Source organism: Neocloeon triangulifer, unplaced genomic scaffold (assembly GCF_031216515.1).
Source record: "Neocloeon triangulifer isolate White Clay Creek 2 clone unplaced genomic scaffold, ASM3121651v1 ptg000004l, whole genome shotgun sequence".
Taxonomy (NCBI): Eukaryota; Metazoa; Arthropoda; class Insecta; order Ephemeroptera; family Baetidae; genus Neocloeon; species Neocloeon triangulifer.
This window is the reverse complement of record NW_026775547.1, coordinates 2,185,273-2,207,151: the sequence shown is the minus strand read 5'-3', so window position 1 is coordinate 2,207,151 and position 21,879 is coordinate 2,185,273. Positions and strand designations below refer to the sequence as shown.

The following is a 21,879-nucleotide window of genomic DNA, read 5'->3' as shown; positions in this document are numbered from 1 at the left end:
AAAATTACAAGCGAGACAAACCATTATATATAAATAAGACAAAAATTCTTTTCTGAAAAGCTCGTATATCAAAGTAAAAATATAGTACGGTGCCTTAACAGCTAGACTAGGTCATTATTGAATTGTAGCTGTGCTGTAGGAAGAATACAATTACACAACGTGTCATTCGCGATAATTGTCAACCTTCTCGAATCCCAACAGCAAAACATTTCCCTCGAAAAACCCCAAAATCCTCAAAACGCTTGTCGGCAATGCTCACTCAAAATTTTCAACCCGAGTACTTTATAAAAATACAACAATAAGTACACATTTATGCAACAGTGTAGTTGAAACACGAGGAAGATCAGGGAATGATTTATTATTTATAATATATTTTCTCGCTGCTCCGGATATACAATTAGAGATATGAATCGTGATCAACATTCAATAGGTAGCCTCTCTCACTTTGCCCGTTTCCCGAAGGAGTCATTTCTTTCGTAAGCCCGCGATCAAAACTTTGCTCGTTCGGTAAATCAATCACAGCACTTTGTCACTGTCTCGTCCGCACAACCATTTCGTGTGAGATGAATGAACTTAATTTTGAGAGAAGTTAACGTGCGCCTCGCTCTTCTTCGCCTGCCGCGTTATTTGAAAAACGATCTTTCCTTCAATTGTAGTAGTAATCGCGCTTCTTCTCGCACCTGGCGCCGCACACGTACTTCCAGAATTCCTGCAGTCGTCATTTGATGCCCGGCTCCGGTTCTTTGATCATTCGGAAGTACTTGTCCGCGTCGTAGCCGAACATGTCGAAATCGATCCGGTAGATGCGGTACAGGGCCATCAGCTGGTCCCTGCTCAGTTGACGGAAGTAGCGCTCGAGCAGCTCGTTGGTCGGCGCGCCCCGGGCTTTGTTCAGGGCCTCCCGATGGCCCCTCCGGCCCAGGGGAAGCTCCTCGGCCAGTCCGGCGTGTCTTATCACATACTCTTGATCTCTACTCAGGGTTTCTACTTGAGCAATCACGGTGAAATTCACCTGAAAATTAAATTGTTAAAAATTGAAATTACCTTTTTATATATAAATTTCAACTTTTGAAAAAGTAAAAAAAAATTATAATTCACAAAAAAAAATCAATATATTTTTTTAAGAAAACTCGATTTTAATTAGAAATTAAAAAGACATTTTTCCGTGAAAATACCTGACAAGGTGTGCAAAATCTGTAGTACGGAGCCCAGTGCTCGTCCGGTCTTTCAGAAGTATCGACCACATGCGTCACAAACTCGGAGAAACTAGGCCCTTTCAGTCCCTGGTACGGACTACCAGGTTTCCTATACCTATGGATAATCTCTTTGCAAAGCTGAAATGTCACAAAATTATTAATATTTAATTTTTTTTCTAAATATTCAATCCAACCTTTCTGTAGAATTTGTGCCGGAATGCTTCGATTTTGTTCCTGTAAGCAGAGAGCAGTCGTTCGAACGGGTCGCGGACGATCATGAAAGACAAATAGGAGGGCAGGGCCTCGCGGAGTTGGGCCGAACTGGGCCGCGGAAAGCGCGACCTGGCGAGCACCAGTGGCGTTTTTCGAGATCGTTTCAGGTAATCCTCTTTATAGCCGGCTGCAACACACAAAGCGGTGATTTATTAACAAGGGGTGAGAGATTATTTTTAGGAATTTATGTTTTCTTTCTTTGGGTGGAGCTCTTCCTGAAGTGCGTAGAGAAAGGGGAGAGTTTTTTTTTTTGTCAGAGCGCATATATATAAATCTGATTTATGAATTTTCCCAACGCAATAACGGTAAAAGCTCTTCTAAAGAAAATTTCGGCCCGAAATTAAAATGCAATCATCCGAAAAACCCGCCAGTCATTCGATTTGACAACGTCTCTCTTGTACATTTTTATTTTCAACTCACCGAGCAGATTAAAGTTGTACATCCACGTTGAGCTAGCCGCCTTGAAAATGTTGCACCAGACTAGATGGTGCTTGTGGTCGATGAAGAACTCCCAGGCGTTGGGCTCGACTTCGCGGTCGAGGCCGGTCGCTTCGCACACCTCGTGCACACGTTTCCGTCGCTTGGCCAGTTCTTCTTCCAGCTCTTCCACGTCGTAGTCCTCTATGGGGGCGCCTTCCTCCTCGGGCGAATGCTCGGCGGCCACCGGACCACGCGTGCTCTTCTTCGGAATGTCCACTTCAAGGACGGCGCGCACCTCGCGGTCATCGGGCAGTGTCGAGGATGTGCTCTGAAATGAAAAATTTCAAATTTTTAGATACATCAAAAAAATTTATAATAAAAATTATACAAATAAAACTTTAAAAAAAGATAAATTTTGTGCCTATATTAATTTTAAGTTAGGATTTTTTGTAATGAACAATTTTTCAATTATTCTTCCTTTTTTTAAAGGGATTAGTATCACCTCGGCTGTTGCGCCTTGTATAATTTTCTTATACATTTGAAGTGTGAATTTAATCCTCTTATGGTAATTCACCCCTTATTTACTTGAAGCCAATAAGAAGAAGAAAAATAAATCGCTGCGGTTGGTTGAACGACCAATAATTTTTGACAAACACCTAACATATTTTTCAGCTCGGTTGGGGTTTCACTACTATTATGCAAATGAAAACACGGCCGATATTCTCGCCGGCTTCTGGCCTGACTCCGCATAACAACGAAATATATTCGCGTAAATTTATGGTTCTATTAATAAATCGCTGAATAAACTTGACAAACGACTAGCAGAACACATTCACACACACAAATGAATGCCAAGCCATGCGATCTCTATTTTTGTGAATTAAATTCCGCGCTCGGCATTAATGCAGGGCAACATTTCATTCGATTAACAACGCGCGTTTTACGGGCTTCTTGTTGCCGCGCGTAGGTGTATATTAAATCGTAATCTCGCTCCGCACCGGCGCAAAATTATACACAATATAATAATGTTCCGACTCGAGATGCGACGCAGATCCCTGCTTCTTTGAAATGACAAGCGCATAAAAAATTCGCGGAGATATGAAGTTTCCATTGGAGCACGCGAAGTAAAATAAAAAAAAGGATCCGTGTGTGCGCCTTTGAGAGCGGTGCCAAAGCCGCGTCTTTTTCGTACATCTCGTCGGCCAAAAAGCGCAGGCAGGCGGCGAATTCCACTCATTGTGAGCACCAACGAGGATTCTTTTTGTCTGATATATACATTTGTCATATATAATTCAAAAGGAGAAACAGAAGAGAGTTGCTCTTTCTTTTTCTCGGAAAAGCGACAGACGCTTTTTATTGATGGATCACTTCTGCAAACAGATAAAGAAAAAAAATATAATCCGCAAACTTCTCTCTCGCGAGGAAGGAAAAAATCTCCACGAGTGAGGAATTGGGCAATATTTTCTTTGAAATTTTCCATCGGCTGGAAATGCCTGTGCCACATGTGGCACTTGATGGAAAAATTCATTTGCCCAAGTGTGTTTTCAGCGGGGAGAACTCATGCATGGGATATTGAAAAAGCGATCAATATCACACCCGCTCGCTCGCTCGCTTTTGCTTCCCTTCGTCGCCAGGCACTCTTGTGTTTTTATTTTTATTGGGCGGAAGTGCATTTTGTAATGAAAACACTCTCCGAGTGTGAACAATTGCTCGCTGACGTCGAACCGCCGCGTTGTATAAATTGTTTGCGGCCGAATGTGGCGTATGCAAATCGAGTCAATGCAAATGCGACGGGAGGGCACACATGTGCACGTGCATACTCCGCAACCCTGTGCGCTCCAAATTGAGTCTGGACCGCTGTCTGGCGTCATTAGGATGTGACTCATATTTAATTGGGGCACTAATTTGCATATGTATGTATCTGTGTGTTCACGCCGCTGGTGGTTTGAACTTTGAACCCTAGAAACGGGTGATGTAATTATCGTAATTATTATTCCTAGTTAAACTAATACGAAGTATTATAAATTTACTTTTATTTTGACTAGAAAAGATTAAAAAATTGATGCTTCAAATTAAATTGAAATATTTTTGTAAATTTAGACCCTTTTAAAAAAAAGAAATATTTTGAAAGTGCATATAATTTAAAAAAAAATATTAAAATTAAATTAATACAATGTTATTCTTTATTTTTTTATCTACTTATTTTCTCGAATATGAATCTTTACTTTAACTGCTATTTTTATACATTTTTTCATCCGTTCAAAATCCATAATCTTGTATATAAAATTAAATAATATGAACTTTATTATTGGTCTCAGCTTTTGAAGATAAAACAGTTGTTCTTAATTCTCCCAATATTAGCATAAAAGTCCGTCCTCAAACTTTCTCAAAGAACCAAACTCTGCGAAACTATGTAAAAACTCATTTTCATTCCGTTTCCTCTGAGTGGCCTATTTTCACCCCTTCCTAGTTGTTTAATTCGGTGCATAAATCTCAATGGAAGGGGCGTGTCGTCGTCAAAATTAGCGGCGCCAGTGCCGAATGCGGCGGAACCTGACCTGGCAAAATGTTTTGCAGCGCGAAACGCAGGGGGGTGAACCGGCAGTGGTGGTACACACTGCTGTCTCTCGCTCCGGCTCCTACTGTACCAGCAGAGATCAATATTTCCTCCACCACCAGAGCAGGCTCATAACATTTCTCGAGCCAACACTCGGGCGCGCGGATGCTGCGCGCTCTGCCCACCCGGCCTGGTGCTCTCTTTGCAATTACCCACCTCTTCGTCTCAGTCAGACCAACAACAAAACCAGTACAATCATTCGCAACGCTGAAAATCATCTTGCGCTTTCATCCCTCGCACTTCGTTTTCGCTTCATTGATCACCAGCTTGAAGCGCGAGAGAGGAAAAAATATATAAAATGGGCTCGCCCTTTTCCCCGCTCTTTGCACTCGACACGCTGAAATTGAATTAGGCCTCTGGAGTTGGAGTGCGAGGGTTGGAAATTTAATTCTAAGTTCGCACAAATAATCTGCCAAAAACAGCCCTGCGTACAAGTTGTGAAATGAAATGATCAACTTGCTGTATAACTCAAAACAACCCTTTTGCTTTGGAGAGAAGTTGCTGTTATTACTAATTGGACGCTGCCTTATTGTTTCTATAGAGACTTGAAAGCGAAATGCTGTTGCGAATGATCGTGTCTCTCGGCGAAGTCGGTTCACGAAATCGATAAAGTCGCGAGTCGTCGCCGCTCTCTCAGACGATGCCGAGGAGGAAGAAAGAAAAGTAAAATACAAATCCAGCTTGGGCAGAGCGATCTGATCAAACTTTGCTTTGCGCTTACCTAGGCAAAATATTTGTCAACGAGAGCCCCGTTTCAAGGAGCATAAGCAAACAGGCTTGTGTTTGGAGACAAATACACTTTAATGATGATAACACTGCCGAGACAATGGCGCGGCAAAAGGGACCCCTCTATGCCCGCACTTCATCAAGCAGCAAGATCGATCAGAAAAGGAGCAGAAGTAGATAAAAGAAGAAAAACCGGCGCTACTTTTGCTATTGATTCTATTACATACCAGAGGGTTTGGTTTTGCCAAAGCAGCCCTCTCGGCTAACAAATGCTCCTGAAATGACTTTTATCTCCACTCGGGTGATTGCTGGCAAAACTTGCCTCTTTCTTTCGATGTTTGCCGGCCTTTATCGGCCATGCCAGTGGCTTTCGTTTTTTTTTCTCGCTTTTCTTATACAACTGGATTTTATTTTTATCTAACATTGCGGTTGAACTATTAATTGATTCGGCTAATTCGCGGCCCGATCAATTATTCGTGCTCTTGGAAAAAGTTTTAATTGGCATGGCTATGCCAAACTGCGCGTCTCGCATTTCTGGACGACGTCACTCTCGGTTCATTGCAGACGCTTTTCAATAGGGCATCTCGCTTAGGCTTTGCAGTTGACGAGCCCCGGCGGGAGATCATTAAAACAGAAGCCCATATTTCATGCAAATTGCGCCATGGCCGGCTTTTTATAGAATGTATCCACCCGCCCGGCTGGTTTGAAAAGAAACTTTTCCCCCCATAAAATATGCAAAAAAAGAGTGTAATCTCAAGTGGGAAAAAATGCTTGTATATGCCCAGAACCTTCTCAACTAACGGGGAAACTTTGGGCATCAGCCCTATTTTTATTATTTTGGATAAAGCAAAACTTTAAACGTGCAAACTCTGAAATTTTTATGGTTTCCCGCTATATTTAAATTGCTCAAAAATAAAGATTTTACCGCTCTCTCTTAAATTTATTTGATTGTTTTCAATCCAATATTTAAAATTGCAGAAATGAAACATTTTTATTTTATTTTTATTATTTCAAGGAGAAAAAGAAACTTGAGAATTTTCTTGAGTCCTCCACTCAAGTATTATATAAAAGACGCATCTCATCCGTGCAAATAAACAAACTCACGCAATTCTTTTAATATCGATTTCTCTCATCTCTTATTCTTTGACGTCAGCGCAGACACACTCGTGCCGAGTGTGTGGTGTGTGTGTGCAACCCGCGGTTCTGCGCCCTTCGCCGTTCGTTCTCTCTGCAGAGAAGTCTAATTGTTCCGTAGCCTTTCTTTCTTCTTAAATTATGCATTCGCGTGTTCGATTGTTTGCGCGGTTCTCTCCCCTTTCCCTATCTGGGTCAGTTTCAGTCGAGATAATAATGCAGGAGCCAAAGAGCACCTTAATCAAGATAATTATGCAGAACAATGAAACCGCGAGATTAAATCTGTAACGCGTTGCACGCGGGGCGTCATCCAACCGTTGAGTTTCTATGCAGGCACACACCAAAATGTCATCAGTTTTTTTGTTTTGCGAGTGAGAGATGAATTGAAAATTATACTCGGTGTGTGTGTATCTCTTCGCACTCCACTTGTTATGTAATCCCGTCACGTAAAAACGCAGCTCACGGATTACGCCTCGGTTGCGTCGAGTGGAAAATGCGAGTGAGCAAACGCATTTCTAAAAGGTCCTCCTTTAGATTCAAATCTAGACCAAACACTTGAAAAATTAAATTGAATTGCGTGATTTTTTTGTGCTCCAAAAGCACACACCGGTTGCGCAATGTTCCAATAGATAACGATCGTCCCGAGTCCCATATGAAATTCCCACGCAAGCAGAGAGATGATTGAATAGAGAGAAAAAGGATTCGCCGCATTTGTTCTTGCATCGTTTCACGGATGACCGTGCGTTCAGCGCGTACAGGAATTCACATGGGTACCGTTTTGTCAACGGATAAAGCAAATGTGCGATACCGGAGCAATCTGTATAGAGAATGAGATTTTTAGTGGCAAAGAAAAAAAGAGGAAAATTGTTGGAACGAAAATTTCAAAGTTGCTCCAAAAGGAAATGGGTTGCTCTTTTTACTCAAAGCAGTTTATTTTTACTCCAACCTTTGTAAATATTTAAAAGTAAAAGCTTTTTAAGTATTTAGTTCTTTTTTTGGTAGAATTTCACATTCTACGATTGATTCTTGGTGATTTGAATTTCAAATTAGCTGCACCCATATTTCATGAGCTGTGAGATCATTTTTTAAAAGAATTAGTTCAAAAACCAATCTTTAAAAAAATATTTATTTCTTTCAAATTAACTCTTTTATGAAAATTAATTTAAAATTTTGTGATAAAGACTGTTTTGTGAAAAAATGTAACCTTCAAATAATTTTTCACTAAAAATTTTTAATTTGAAAGAAAAAGTTGTAAAAGATTGGTTTTTGTACTAATTCTCGTCAAAATGATTTCACAGCTCGCAAACCCCATGGAGGAAAAGCCGATTTGAATGGAGAATAAATAAAGATTAAATAGCTTTTAAATTCAAATCACCATATTTAGTTCTAAGCAAGGCTTTTTCTAATAGGGTTGTAAATTAACAAACCCTGCAATATTACTGCGAGAAAGTTTGCTTTGATTCATTATTAAATGAATTTTTAAAGGGTACAGAAGAAAAACAGAAATTGAAGTTCCGGAATGGTGGTTTTTCTTCTTACCTGCATCACTGGTAGATTTGGCGAGGGCGGCGTGGAAGTGTTGCTTTTGAATTCGGTGCCACCCGCCGAGTTGCTGGGGTGCAGGGAGGCATTATTCCTCTGGAGAACGGCCCTTCGGTGCTGCGAAGAGGCCACCTGCGGGTGGTGGTGGTAGAGGGGCAGAATCGAGGGTCGGTATTCGGCGTTGTTGGACGGTCCCTCGTGGAGGCAGTAGAGAGCCAGGCCGGCCAAGGCGACCAGAATGAGACGCGAGCGCGACCGGCACAACAGTCGTTTGAACGGGGCTCCTGGCGAAGAAGTCATTTCGAAAGGGCAACTCTTTCAACATTCCCTGCAAAACACACAGAAAAAATGCATCATTAAAAAAATCTCTTATCGTGTGTTCAGATAAAAAAAAATGGTCCCCGTCAGCAAAATACACCCAAAAGCAACAGGAGGAGATTTTTTCCCCATTGTTGCGGCGAGCACATATCACGCGAGTCACATTACGGCCGGTCCATAAGAGGTTGACACGCATTAAATCGTAATCTTTCGTGCGACGGACCCATTTTATCCCCAAAGTCAGCGTCCGGTCAAGCAGCTAATTGAATCATAAAATTTTACGACGACGGAAAAAATGATTATGCGGCACTGAATAAAGGACCATTGAGTGAAAAGTGCGTTCGGTCGGTGCCAGCCAAGGAAATCTATCAGAGTGAGAGGTTGGGTGCAGGAGCAAAAAAGAAAAGATGAGACACTTGGGCTAGGAGGCTTTTTGGAGCGGTGCCCGTGCGCGTTCGACTCATCAGCCGAGAATATTAAACGTGGTATCCATCACTCTGCGCAAATACCAATATTTATCCGGCCGTGCATCATTTTCTGAGAATCGAAGCAAAGGCGTTCCGACGACAGATCCATCCGTCCACTGCTTGTCGAAGGCGCTCACGTTGGCTGCCGTGAGGTGCTTTCGGAACGCGTTCAGCGGCTCGGAAATTTATGTATAGCGATATTCAATTGACGCAAAGAGAAGCCAGATTTAAAATCGCACACAAATCAAATTTGGAATTAAAATCGGTATTTGAAAAGCGGAAAAAGCAGGATTTGGATTTCATTATTGAACTCGAACGCAGATGACTACACGGCACGAAATGTCAAATATTTGAATATTCTTAATCTCGACCTAATTTGCCGCTGCGTACGTCACCAAAGTAATCTGAACAGATTAAACATACTAAATTAGGGGTTGTTAAAATTTTTGTAAAAATGGATACATTTATTGCAATTTTTTTTTATGTATTACAAAATAAATTAAAATCTAATTGAAATAAATTTTACTTCTACTGTAGTAGATTTTAAATTAAAAATTAGTTAGGAAATAAATAAGACTTTTAAATTTTCACTACATTTCTGCTTGACTTATTGTTAGGTTCAATTTGCCCCTTCATGCATGCTAAATCGGCTCAAGGGGCGAGTTTCATTGAGGGGTAAATACTCCAAACAAAGTGAAAATCAATGGCGAGACGGCGGGCGTCTTATTATGCTGACAGCAAAACAAATCAAGTGGACTCCATTCCGAAATTAACCCATTCTGCGTCACACGAAACGACAGCCAGCCCTCTTTCTCTCGTGCGCGCTTTGCTCAAATTGCCCTTGTTTTGCATGCGGCAGCGTTTCCTCCTCGCATGTTCGCCTGTCGTTTCGTCCGACGTTTCGACTTTGTGTGTCGTGCGCTTTGTTTCATAGCTGTGCAGAATGTAAATTCAAATGCGCCCCCTGCGCGTTTCCCAACCATATAAATAATATTTTTCGCACAAAACCTTCCGTTCCCAGTGGAATAAATATGATTCAAATTCATGTGATTCGCATTTCCTGCGCACTCATAATGAGCCTGGAGATATATTTAATTTTATAATTAAAGGGGAGGAAACTTTTCATAGGTAAATAAAAATGATTTATTTTAGATTTTCGTTTAACTTTCCGTACTATTTCAAATGTTTTAGGATGAAAGTTGAAAGAATTATTAACTTAAAGAATTTCCAGTACCCATGAGATTAATTCAAAGATGGCTTCCACTCAGGCAACTTTGAAAGTTTATCAATTTGTGACCAAAAGATTTTTTTTATACTTAAAAGATTTTTATAAGGTCTAATTTTTGCTTTTGACTCTCTTTGCTAAGATCTATCAAAAAGTCAATATTGAAGTTTCTATTTTCTGAAAGTTTTCATCCCCGTTCAACCCCTTTAAATGAAAAGCTCATTACTCATGCACGCACCTCGGGGCATGAACTCGTCGTCATTTCTACGCACCTTCCTTTCTTTCTCCGAAACAAACAATAATACGGGGCGCACTTGTAAGACACCTTACGATTTCCTCACACTCTCTCGTTTGCCAGCTGTTGGGTGCAACAGTACTCGACCTATGTCACTGAATTTCGCGCCGAGGAAGCCTTTTCAGTCGATTTCACATCAACTCCCATAAGAGCAGCGAACTCTTCCACGGCATAATTCATCGTCTTGGGTGCAATTTAATACTTGTGAGAAGGAGAATCGGTCGCGCGGGTGAACCTTAATTTTATTGACGGGGACGCTAGAATATATGTTGTTTCACCGGCTTCCTCCACAACATATGCTCATGTAAATTTCGCTGATAATTATTTGTTAAGTTTGAAAAGTAGATTTTGACCCTGATGTTGATTATTGGTATTGCAGGTAATCATAAAAACTTGGAAAGTATGAAATATAAACTAGAGGTTGGCTTCTTTCGTTTTGATTTTAAACTTTGATTAAAATTGCATTGTGCTAGACTTTTTTTAAATTTTTTGTGGGAATTTTTTTAATATCAAATTTAATTTTTACTATAAACATTAAACATTTTAAACTAAATTAACCTAATTAAACTGAAGTATTTATTACTTTAACAAATTATTTACGAATCAACTGTTTGAATTTCCACTGAACGGAAACAACTCTTATCAAAATGAAATCGATTTTATTTATACATAGCCAATGGAAAAGTGTTGTTCAACCGGAATGGATGACGTGGAATTTCAATTAGTGATTCGTGGTGTATATTTGCTTTGGGAAATGGTACCCAAAGGTCCGCTCTGTTTTTCCGGTTCATGTTATTTTAATATAAAAAAATGTAGCATTTGGATGAGAATGCTAACGCTTATCAGTTAATAGAAGCAACAACACTGGCAAATAATGGCCGACAAATTTTAATTAAGCCTCTCCGCAAAGCTGATTCCGTTGCCATTGCATTTGCCGACTGGCTCGGAAAAGCGGAACGCGTGAAAACAAAAAGCCAATTTCCAGCACGTCGCGTTTCTCGCGCTGAATTTCAATTTGGTGGCTGTCAAGAGCAGTCGTCCGGCCGGCCATCGATTTTCCGCGTACGGCGTATGTAAAAAAAAATGACCACTTTGCGTATACCGGAGCGTGAAGCATCACGGCCTGTTGATGCAAGAGGTTGCTAAATTGCAGGGGCGCATTGCTCGGGCAAACAATTGGGGAGGAAGGGCCGCGCCATCCCCTTTTACACGCATATGCCGCAAGGCTGATGGGCGTCCTCGCTTTTTACGACGCTCCAACATCATCATTTATTTTGCATAAGTGTCGCACGGTCATAAATCCCGGGCCGCTCTGCGGTCGCCCGCCGGCAAAAACAAATAAATGCGCGCCTTTGGACGCAAAGAGCTCAACACTTATACATGGTATTTCCTCCCGCGACCTGCGAAAAAAAGATGAGCTTTTTGCTTTTTATATGTGCAGCTATTTTTACGAGAGAAGAGCGTCCTGTGTCGGTTCCATTCATCCTCCGCTGCATCCTCTCTCGTTTTTTTTTATTGCGGAATTTTGTTTATATTGTTAGGTGCGAAATGAGCATTGGCCACGCATAATTTGCTTATTCATACAGTCGGCGGCTCGCCTGCTGGCACGGCTAGCGGACTTTGTGAAGGACGACGTGTTTTGGAACAAAATGATTCGCTCGCTATTCGCCTTGGTGCTCGCGAAAATCTTCATTTATATTGAAGGCAGGAGACTCGTTTAAAAGGCTTAAGTGCTGAAAAGGAAGAAAATATCTTCAAGAAGAAGAGGCACTCATCAAGAACGAACCGACTTATCCTCTCGTCAAATTTTTTATTTTTATAGAAAAAGCAAACGACTTTATTCCAGCTTATTTTTTTATGTAACTGATAAAGCCATTTGCTTTTTTTTTAAATTTAGAGAATTAAACCTGATTTTCCCACTACTTATTTCAATTAAAATAAAATATAAAAATTAAATTATAAAGTAATTTTAATTTTATATATATAGAAATTTATTAAACACAAAATGTGTACAACTTTTCAACGTAAATTAGTTATTTATAATTCATTCTCGCAGCTTCAGACAAGCTTAAATTATTTTTACAGCATTCACTAAAATGATACAAGTTAATTTTACTCCCACATTTTTCACATTCGCAATCATTATTTACAAATTTTAATTTTGATCAAACTTCTGCCCAGACGTTGACGAAATTTGAACGTTACAATTGTGTTTTGCTTAAAGATACAATTTAATCTAATCATGGCGACGTGGCGAGATAAACTCTTATGTTGTCCCAATCAGTTAATTGAATCTGTCGTTCTGCTTTAATTGCAAATAAATAATAATCAAATCAACAATGAAATTTTATATCAGTTACATTTTGTCCCAATCTAGATACTAAAATTGAAGGACGTTGAGGATGAAATAGTACCTTTAAAGATTTTGATCATCATTATTATCTGTGAGATAATTTGGACCAACTTGAAAGCAACTGAATTCGTCCAACTAAAAAGAGGATAATTTTAGCTGGCTGGGAATAAAAATCGCAGTCGGACTTTATCTAACAAAACTTTACTTTTATGACGTCTATAAAGCCATAAAACCAATCAAAGGGAAAGCATTCCTCAAGAAAGTAGTTTATGCTTATCGCCCTTTTAACCCATCTCCCAAATGCAGCTCTTCACCGAACGACCCATAGTATAATTTAATTAGCTGATAATTACTTTCACTTCTACTTATGCAACGAGTTTTATCGCATCGTGAAAGAATACGTGCTTTTGCCGATCTGCGTTCACGCTCAAGAGTCGAAAGAGAAGCGGCACGTGCAGGAAAGCAATTTTCTTTCTTCCTTTCTTTCTTTCGTTCGATGCAGGCCGTTGATATTTTTGTCCAATCCATGGCACCTCGACTCACCGATACATATTACGGCGCCTATCGTGTGTGTATTTTTAGAGCAGCGGCCGCTACTTTTGTGTTTTGTGAGAGGGCTAGAGGCGCCCATTCACTCTTTCAGCCCGAAAACGCGGCAGATTCATTAATTTTGCAATCAGCAAGGGATTAATTTCGCTCCCGCTGCGCCTTGAAATTAACTCTTATATTCTCCCGTCGAGTCTATTTTCTAATTCGCTCGAGAAATGCATCTTTCTGGGTTTATATCTTTAATGCAATTCCGAGTTCTGCTCTTGGGAACGCCGCCTTGAGCGCTTGAATAATTCACCCACGCCCGTTTCGCGCTGAGAGAAGTTTGCGCAAACTTTTCGCAGGAAATGATTTGAATTTTACGAGCGTTTAATTTCCGGAGGGCTGAAAATTTCCTTTGGTGGACAAAAGGAAATTAAACGTCTACCAAGAGAGTTGGAAGCGAAAACAATTAAATTTGTTACGATCTTGAGATAAGATGAACGTTTTTTGTGAAGACAAAATGTAAAATATTAACAATCGATATTAAAATTGAAAATTTATTTAATTTTTGCCTAACATAAATATAAAAATCAGCTGAAGCACATTAGTTTCAAATGAAAATTGGCACAGAATTTGCCAATCATATTATATTATTGTATAATATGTCATTCAAGATTCAAAATAACATTTTGATTTTAACAATTTTTCCAAAATCTTTTTCAAACACATTTATGCTCACAATGTCAATCAGATTTTTATGGATTCAAGATTATCATAATCGTTTGGAAAATATGATTTTTTTGTATGATTGGAAGATTAAATTTAAAAAAAAAAGGGAACAACTTTTCCAGAACACACACATGACATAATTCTATAATATCCGTCTGTTTTTATTTTCATGAGTCAAGGCTTGTTTCCTCCGTTTTAGCTTGACATATTTAATTTTTTTCCCCATTCATTATAATTGCGCCGTCAATCATGCAATTTGCGGGAATGCGACGAAAAGTTGCGGCCTTTGGTTTTAATAAGCGTCGCGTGCCGGTCGAGATACTCGAGCTGCTTCTGTTTTTGCAGCACCGCAAACCCAGATTCCCAGTTGCCGGCGCGCTTAATTATTTTAAAAGGTCTCCGCAGCATCGACGCCGGCGCGAGGCATTAAAATAATATAACGGCCCAACTTTGTGTCGCGCAATAAAGCGCGATTAATTAATAATCGACAACGGGCGGCGCTCATTAATCACGGAAAGCCCACCGGAGGGAGAGAGAGAACGCCCTGCACCAGGGCGAATATGGCGCCGGCCACTTAATTAAATCAATTACTCGGTTGGGTATATCAGCAGTTGCATCGGACACTCAATTTAGCAGCTGTTTATGCGCGAGGAGTTGTGCTGTGTGGGCTGATAAGCTTCAACGAGCCGCGAGAGAGCACCCGCAATCGATACTCCAAACATTTGTTGGTGTCTCCGCATGCAAAAATCTGTGGCCTGTTTACGGTTTCCGCGAGAAAAAGTCGATACTTTATCTGCACCGCCACTCTTCGCCCTAATGGTTCCCTTCGAAAGGCGGGCGTGCAATTAAGCAGCTTCGCAACGGTGGCAAAATGGCTTTTGAATGGCGAAGGGATGCTTTTTAACACCTTCAAGCTGTGGTTAGGGTAGATAGGCGAGGCACAAACTTGTGTTTCCAAGAGTAATTGTGTGTACCAGAGCAGAGGGGGAGTCTTTCGAATGCAAATTTTTAAATTAAATAAAGGAATGGGAATGAAAAAGAAAATTACACATTTGTTTTTGAATGATCTCGTTAGAAAGCTTTCAAAATCTCATTTTCTGGAATAGGAAACATTTTTGGTTTTTATTTCAAAGCGCCTCTCCAGTTCTTATAGATTTTTATTCTAGAATTTGGATAAAGAAGCAAATTTTCATGGTTGAACAATTGTGATCAAAATATTTACAATCTTAAGGGTTGAAAGAGATGTTCATCAAAGGTTCACCTTTTCCCGCCCAAAAAACAATTAAACTCTCACTTTATTGTCTATGTATATTAACTAACTTTAAAATTCTATATTTGGCCAAATTTATCAATTTATCAGACAATTCAAAATGTTTTTGCCGGGAAAACCTTTGAATCAACTCTTAATTAAGAGTGCAAATATTTTGATCTAGATTTGCCACAAAATTTGAATTGAAGATAAAAATAATAATTGGAGAGGCTCTTTAATTTGAAAAAACTTTTTCCATTAAATTTGAAAGTAAACTTATTGAGTCAGCCAACAAGGAAAGTCTTGAAGTTTGAACGGAAGCCAATTTTTCGTTCAACTCAGTTCAACTCATTTCTAATTTTATAGTCCTCATCATACCCCAAAGGTGAACAACTTTATTTGCAGATCACGAACGGTATACATAAAACAAATCACGAAATTCAACCAAACAACTTCCTCCTGGTAAAACGAAATTGCAGGATTTGCAGGTTAATTGTTGTACCGATTATGTCAGAAGCCATAAACATTTGCTCCGAACTTTACTATCGCACGGCAGCCCGCGAGGCAGATAAGACGTCGTGCTAATTCAACACAATTTGCCAAAGTTCACGTCGGTTTCGGCGAAAAGCTTGGTATTTTCTGTGAAAATGAACTTTTGCTCGAAATGAAATCGCACGCACGGGCTCTCGTCGCGGGACTTGATTTAGTGAGGCCGTGTGTCGGCATCACTGGCTTATCTCCATGAATATTCATGAGAGTTTCCTTCACATTTGCATAAAAATATTATCCCAATGCAGCAAAGCAGCGGGTCAAAACGGCAAATTAGTCTTTTTCGCAGAGACGGTGAATAGAGTGTAAACTGATAACAGCATGTCGCATTGCTATCTTGCAAAAACATAATAATCGTTCGGCCACTCTGGAGACAACACTTGAGCCTTATTCCAATGTCACTTTCTCGAGAGACTGATGAGAGAGATTTCGCTTTTATCAAAAGCGGCAATCTGCTGTTTCGGAGGGTGAAGCCCGGCAATTGGCAAAGTCGGGGCCGTAAATCAATGCTCGGTGCTAAAATATGGCTCTAAACTGGCTGCGTGCAAAAGGGGATGATAAATTACCATTTGCAGCCACGGCTCACAAGCCCGACGTTCAGGCTGAATTACAATTTATCACAAAATGTAATTTAGAAAATCCGTTCAAATCGAAAAAAGAAACAAAATTGTTTATTACACCTGCATTTTATTAATTTTTTTCTGCAGCAGGGCATAAGGGTCAGCCAAGAAATTTCGCCTTTGAACGTTGTAAGTTGTAAAACCATTACTTTTCTCTATCGGTTTTGCGCTACAAAAAAATTTCTGGCGACTCTTTCAGCTATTCTGGGATAAATTGGCTATGTTTCGCGAGTGGTGCGCCGGCCTCTGACACTGCAAATTATTGGAACCGACCCGCTCGGCCTGCGGATTATGTGATTACGTCCAAAGCCTTTTTGCTGCCACAACTCGGTCGGCGGCTTACATTCGATGCAACTCTAAGCCGACTTGTGCAGCGCTCTTCGATTTCCAATATTTATTTTTATATCTTCTGGTTAATAAATTAAAGAGATTCGTAGAAAAAGTTTTCACATTAAAAACAATCATAACTATATAAATATACCCTTTGTTCAAACTAAAATGCGTTTTTGGTCCTTTAATGATCGCATCAAAGAAGAAAGCTACACAATAAATATTATAGTCTGGTCGCTTGCGTGTTTCAATTTGCTCTTTTAAAACCGGCGACGTCCTTTGTTGTTGAAAAAGAGCCGTGAAATTCGTGCGGGCAATGCACTCTGATTTACTCTTGGCAGTGAATGGAGGAACACAATGTGCCAGACAATTCATGCTGAAATCACAAATTTTAGGCTACACTGAGATAAAGTTTCGTTTCCTTCTTTTTAAGCGCATCAGAAAGCGCATCTTCAAAATTTGCAGTTAATTATTTTGAATAGTTTTCATAAAAATAATAAACCGATTTAGATATTTTATAAAATATTTAGGCAAAGGAACCTTAAAATAAAAAATTTTAGAAAATTAAACTTGTATAAATTCAGCTAAAATTTAATTCAAAGGAAGGAATTAAGCAGATTTTGTAACATGCCAGTCTGATTTGATAACTACATTGGTTGAAAATAAACTTTTTCAAAGTTATTTTGTTTGAATTTATAAATTATTTAAATTACTCAATATTATATCTCTAATTTAAAAAGGTTCAACTTAAAAAAGGGTTAAAATTTAGGTCGCAAACGCCTCAATTAAGCTTTGTTACCACTCATGTATCTCCCACGTGTAACGCAGACGAATTCTTCGCCAAGTTCAGGGGGTCGTTCCGCTCACTTGCGGCGTTCCCTCGTTTGCTGGCACACGCGGCATATATTCATCGTGAACCAGATCTGTCTCTCCGGCCGTCTGTCGCGCGAAGCACTTAACCCTAAATCCCGCGGATGCATCATGAGTGATAATTCGCCTTATTATTTCGCGTTCGGGCGGCCTTGCAAGGCGTGACAAAAAATTACTCTTGCTCTCGTCCGCAGACGACAAACACACTGACACACTATATATGCCTCGGCCCGATTCGTTCAGATTTTAACTCGTCAGTTGCTCTACTTGCTCGTCTAATCGAAGCATTTAGCTTAAACAAGCTTCTGTTTATTGCAAATCACGGCGGGGCTTAATAATGCATCTATGACGTTCGCGTGCTGCAGCAGCCAATTGACGTTATGGTGCAATGCAAATTTATCCAACGTTTATGCACGAGAGCGGATAAATTACACCGTATAATGCGGAGTTAGATGAATGAGTTTATCGATTTTGAGCTTGGTTGCAGGCAGGATTAATATGCAAGAACGAAACTAAATCCCCATATTATTCTTGGAAATTATATTTTAATTATGTAAACATCAATGAGATAAAAAAATAATTATTCTTGCGTAATAATTTTAAAATTTTCAACAAACAATTGAATTTCCCAAAGTGAACGAAAATTTGGATTTTTCCTCAATAACTATATTTCTTGATCAGTTATCCAAATCAAATTTTAAATTGTCTTTTTTCATCAAGTAAATTAATTTATGAATCCACTTGTTTATATAATTTATGTAGGTTAATTAAAAAAAAATGTGTCTTGTTCTCAATAAAGCAATATTATGTAAAAATAAATATCAAAACTCTCAACATTTGGTCAGAAACCGGTTTTCCAATCCGAAATGCTGCAGAAGGAGATTAAATAACAATAATTTCTGTTTATTAGTTCCGTTTTCCAAGCCTGAAAAATTAAGAAGAGCTCAAAAAGGGTCCCGAATTGGTATCGGATTATAAGTTACGTCCCTGAAGTGGCACAAATGGTCTCACTTAACACAACGAAACAAACGCGCACGGCCGTAAACACCAATTCCATCTGCGGCTCCAGTGGGTTGGAGGGACCAGTGCGGGGCGATAAAAAGTAAAAACTCCTCGCATTAGTGAGTCGGGCCGTAATGAAATACACGTGGGAGCCCCGGCGAGATATTCCGACAAAAAAAGCCAAAGGACTGACTGAACTCCCGACGGGGAGAAGTTAAAGAACCTGTTGTCTGCCACCGTTGGGGCCACCCTATTATAAAAAAAATATATAATATGAAAAGGTCGGCAAAGTATGATCTTCTGGGGGCGGGATTCTATTCTTGTCGTCGACCAAATCCCTGGGTATAATAAAGGAAGAGGAATAGCCTGGGTTTTCTGTAATTAATGTCGGGAAAAATGCCTGCTTTTATATCCGCCAGGGAGAGACTCTTCATTTTCATCGATTCAAATCGGAATTGATTTTCTTCGGAACAAAAACTCTGGATTATTTCGGTCGAGGGTGCTCGTCTGCCGTCATCGACAGAAGGATTGTTTAAAAAAGTGAGTGCGGGGGACAAGAGGAGTTCGTCGCGGAACAATGGGATGAAAAAGCCAGCGGGCTCATCCAGAGAGGGACAAAAACACAAAAAGATGAGTGGCTGCATTATTTTAGTCTCTGCCACTGGCTGCTCGGCCTTAATCAAATTTGCGCGCGGCTGCATGCTTATAATGAGAGGCACTATTTTCGAATTTCTTCCACATGCTCTAACGCGATTCATGCGCTGAATTTAATTTTTCCATCGTTATGTGTGCGACGAGACGCGCCGTTACTCGGGTCACTGCAATGACCTTCTGTCAGTAGAGTAGAAATTATTGCCGCACTTTTCCACAGACGGAAATTTTTTAGTTAAAAAAAGGGCCAATTCGGGGACTGCTGCGGCAACGCAGGGAAAAATATTGTTAACTGTAGACCGTAGCTTTAAAAATAATTAAATTGTTTTTGGGAAAATAGAAATTTAGTTATTTAGAAAGTCAAATTTTTTTGTCATGTTCTATTTAAAAGATGCAAAGTCTGAATTACGTGCTAAATTGATCTTTTAAATTGAAAAATAGTTCCATTATTTTAAAATTTGCCTTCCTTCTCTTAACTTTTTCTTGAAATTTGAATAAAGAAGCCACCTAAACGACACTTACTCGGACCCTCTTCCGGAAGACGTGAATGCCCTTCCTGATTGTCGGGCAGCCCTCGTTAATTTGCTACTGATAACAATGGCATACAAAAATTCACTTTATCAAAATAAAAAGGACCTCATTTCCAGAACAATTAATTTACCAAAACACTACAAAATATTATCGTTTGCAATAATATTTACAATATTATAATTGAGGGTTTTTACAATATTGAAAATTTAAACAATAAATAATAACCAAAAGTAAATTTCTAATGTACTTTTGTAGGATTTTGAAATGAAGGAATAGAAGTTGTTTAAAAAAAATTAATTAAAACAATTGAAAAGTGCTTTCATGTCAAAATTTCACAGCAAGCCCCTTTTACTTTGTATTTTAATTAACTTTTAAAAGTTCCGTCGACCACTTCAGGCTTTTATATACACCGTGTCACTTTGATAAACTCTTGGCGCTCCGCATAACTAAAACTTGCCTATCAAACGAAAGTGCCTCGGCGCCTCTAAAGAGTAACGTCGACAAGAAAGCCTGTCGCTGGTGGGAACATTGTGCATATAATTCGATTATAATTTCTCTCCCGTCTAAAGTAAAAGCGACCTTCGGTGAAAAGTCACAGTGATGTACTTTTACTCACCGCCGAGTTTTAAAATAAGAATTAAATCACGACCTCAGCAGCAACACCCCCGCAAGGAAGTTGTGCGTTTTTATTTTCGTTTCTCTTTACCTGGTGGAAAAGCGTCTCGGTTTATTTCTTCAGCACGTTGTCATGGCGTTGTTTGCTGCTCTCGCATGCACGCACCGTCCACTTGCTAGGGTGTGTTTGTGTCACTGACAGGGCGCAGGTTAGCGTGTGGTGCGCGCGTCCGCCTCGCAGGCCGTCCCGTTTACAACTGATGCGAGCACCAGCCCTAGCGACAGGCCCTCGCGCGCGCACCGCCGTACTAGTTTTCTCGCCTCCCTCTCCTTGGCGCTCATCTCCAGGCCGCCCGCGTGCGCCTCCGCAACAAGCGCCCATGGTCCATTCGGCCACCAACTACAACTTTGATCTTCCAAAAACACCCAAATTGCGATCCTAGGGACAAAAATGATGAATATTAATAATTTGAAATTAAATTCAAAGGTGGAAACTACAACCTTGAAATCTCGTGATCAGAAAAATAAATTGCTATCAATGTTTCTTCCCCTGAAGTGAAGCTAATAATTTGCGAGCAATTAATAAATTAATAAATTAGTAGATACAAGATATAATTTTAATTCCTGAGGTGAACAGCAAAAGGTCCAGAAGTGTTTCACCAAAATAGAAACATGTGTTTAGGGTCGGCACTCAACCCTCTGAACTCAAATAAAATATAGAATTCGGCTTTTCAAATCTAGCATAATATTTATATTTATCTATTTTTAATTTCTTCGCTGCTTATTTTTATTATAACGCTTATTTTTATTATAATTTTAAAAATTTTAAATTATATTTGATTACCATTTAATGTAATTTTGAATTTTTGACAACTGCTTATTTTTTTAAAAATTGATTCCTCTCATCGTAAAATTCCAAAGTAAGCCAGTATTGTTTGTCCAATTTTTTCTGTTATCTCATTTTTGAAGATTATAAGATATGATATAAAAATGTCATTTCGTCGCTTGGCATTTTTTTTATCATGCTGATTGAAGGAAAAATTGCAGCGACTTTAGGCTATAGACATTTTTATTATCAAGAAAATTTATACTGTTGAAATATTTGGTTTTTAATATTTGCTCACTTTTTATGCCCAAACTCCAAACGCTCAAAGTATGCTTACTTTTTGCTTTATGATTCCAACATTTTTTATTCTGTCATGCTTTTTAAGAATTTTTTATTATTTTTCAAAATGTGTTTTTTTGTTGTTGTAAGGATTTGACAAATAAACAACAACCCTCAAGTTAGGCAACAAGTTTTTTATGCAAATATTTAAACCATTTCAAAAAATTTCAACACTCCTATTATCAAATTACCAATCAACAAATGCAAACAAAAACATTCACTTTACCATTCCCACGAATTCGACCGCTTTTGATATGGTTTCCAAGCACTCTTTTTAAATTTGCAAGGCAAATTAATATGCACGATCAAGCCGGATAACATTGGCGGACGAAATTGACGTTGTTTGCTCTCTGTTGAAATTTGCGAGGTTCACAAACTCATCGTTTTGCTCTGAGTGAAGAGTGAACGGGATAGGAAACCTCATCTGCTTGTGTTTGCAAGTAAAAGTGGAAAAAGTCATCACCAAAATCA

General features: G+C 39.3%; 2 protein-coding genes across 5 annotated transcripts in view; one reads left to right on the top strand and one right to left on the bottom strand.

Moving 5' to 3' along the window:
* The window catches only part of LOC132193339 (calcium uptake protein 1 homolog, mitochondrial-like), a 29,444-nt gene that overhangs the window by 3,534 nt on the left and 4,031 nt on the right, over positions 1-21,879 (top strand). The gene's annotated exons all lie outside the window — the stretch shown is intronic.
* LOC132193340 (carbohydrate sulfotransferase 11-like) lies at positions 342-20,505 on the bottom strand. Its single transcript, XM_059613950.1, has 6 exons — positions 20,335-20,505; positions 7,906-8,236; positions 1,890-2,217; positions 1,391-1,596; positions 1,176-1,334; positions 342-1,012 (listed from the first exon to the last, which is right to left on the bottom strand). The coding sequence occupies exons 2-6, from the start codon at positions 8,206-8,208 to the stop codon at positions 719-721; spliced, it is 1,290 nt and encodes a 429-aa protein (XP_059469933.1). The 5' UTR covers positions 8,209-8,236; positions 20,335-20,505; the 3' UTR covers positions 342-718.

Bases quoted from the DNA above. Each gene is read 5' to 3' on its own strand.
- LOC132193340 (XM_059613950.1), bottom strand. From the start codon at position 8,208: ATGACTTCTTCGCCAGGAGCCCCGTTCAAACGACTGTTGTGCCGGTCG. The intron at 2,218-7,905 runs GTAAGAAGAAAA...TTTTCATTTCAG, and splicing joins CAAATCTACCAGTGATGCAG to AGCACATCCTCGACACTGCC. The intron at 1,013-1,175 runs GTATTTTCACGG...TTTAATTTTCAG, and splicing joins GATTTTGCACACCTTGTCAG to GTGAATTTCACCGTGATTGC.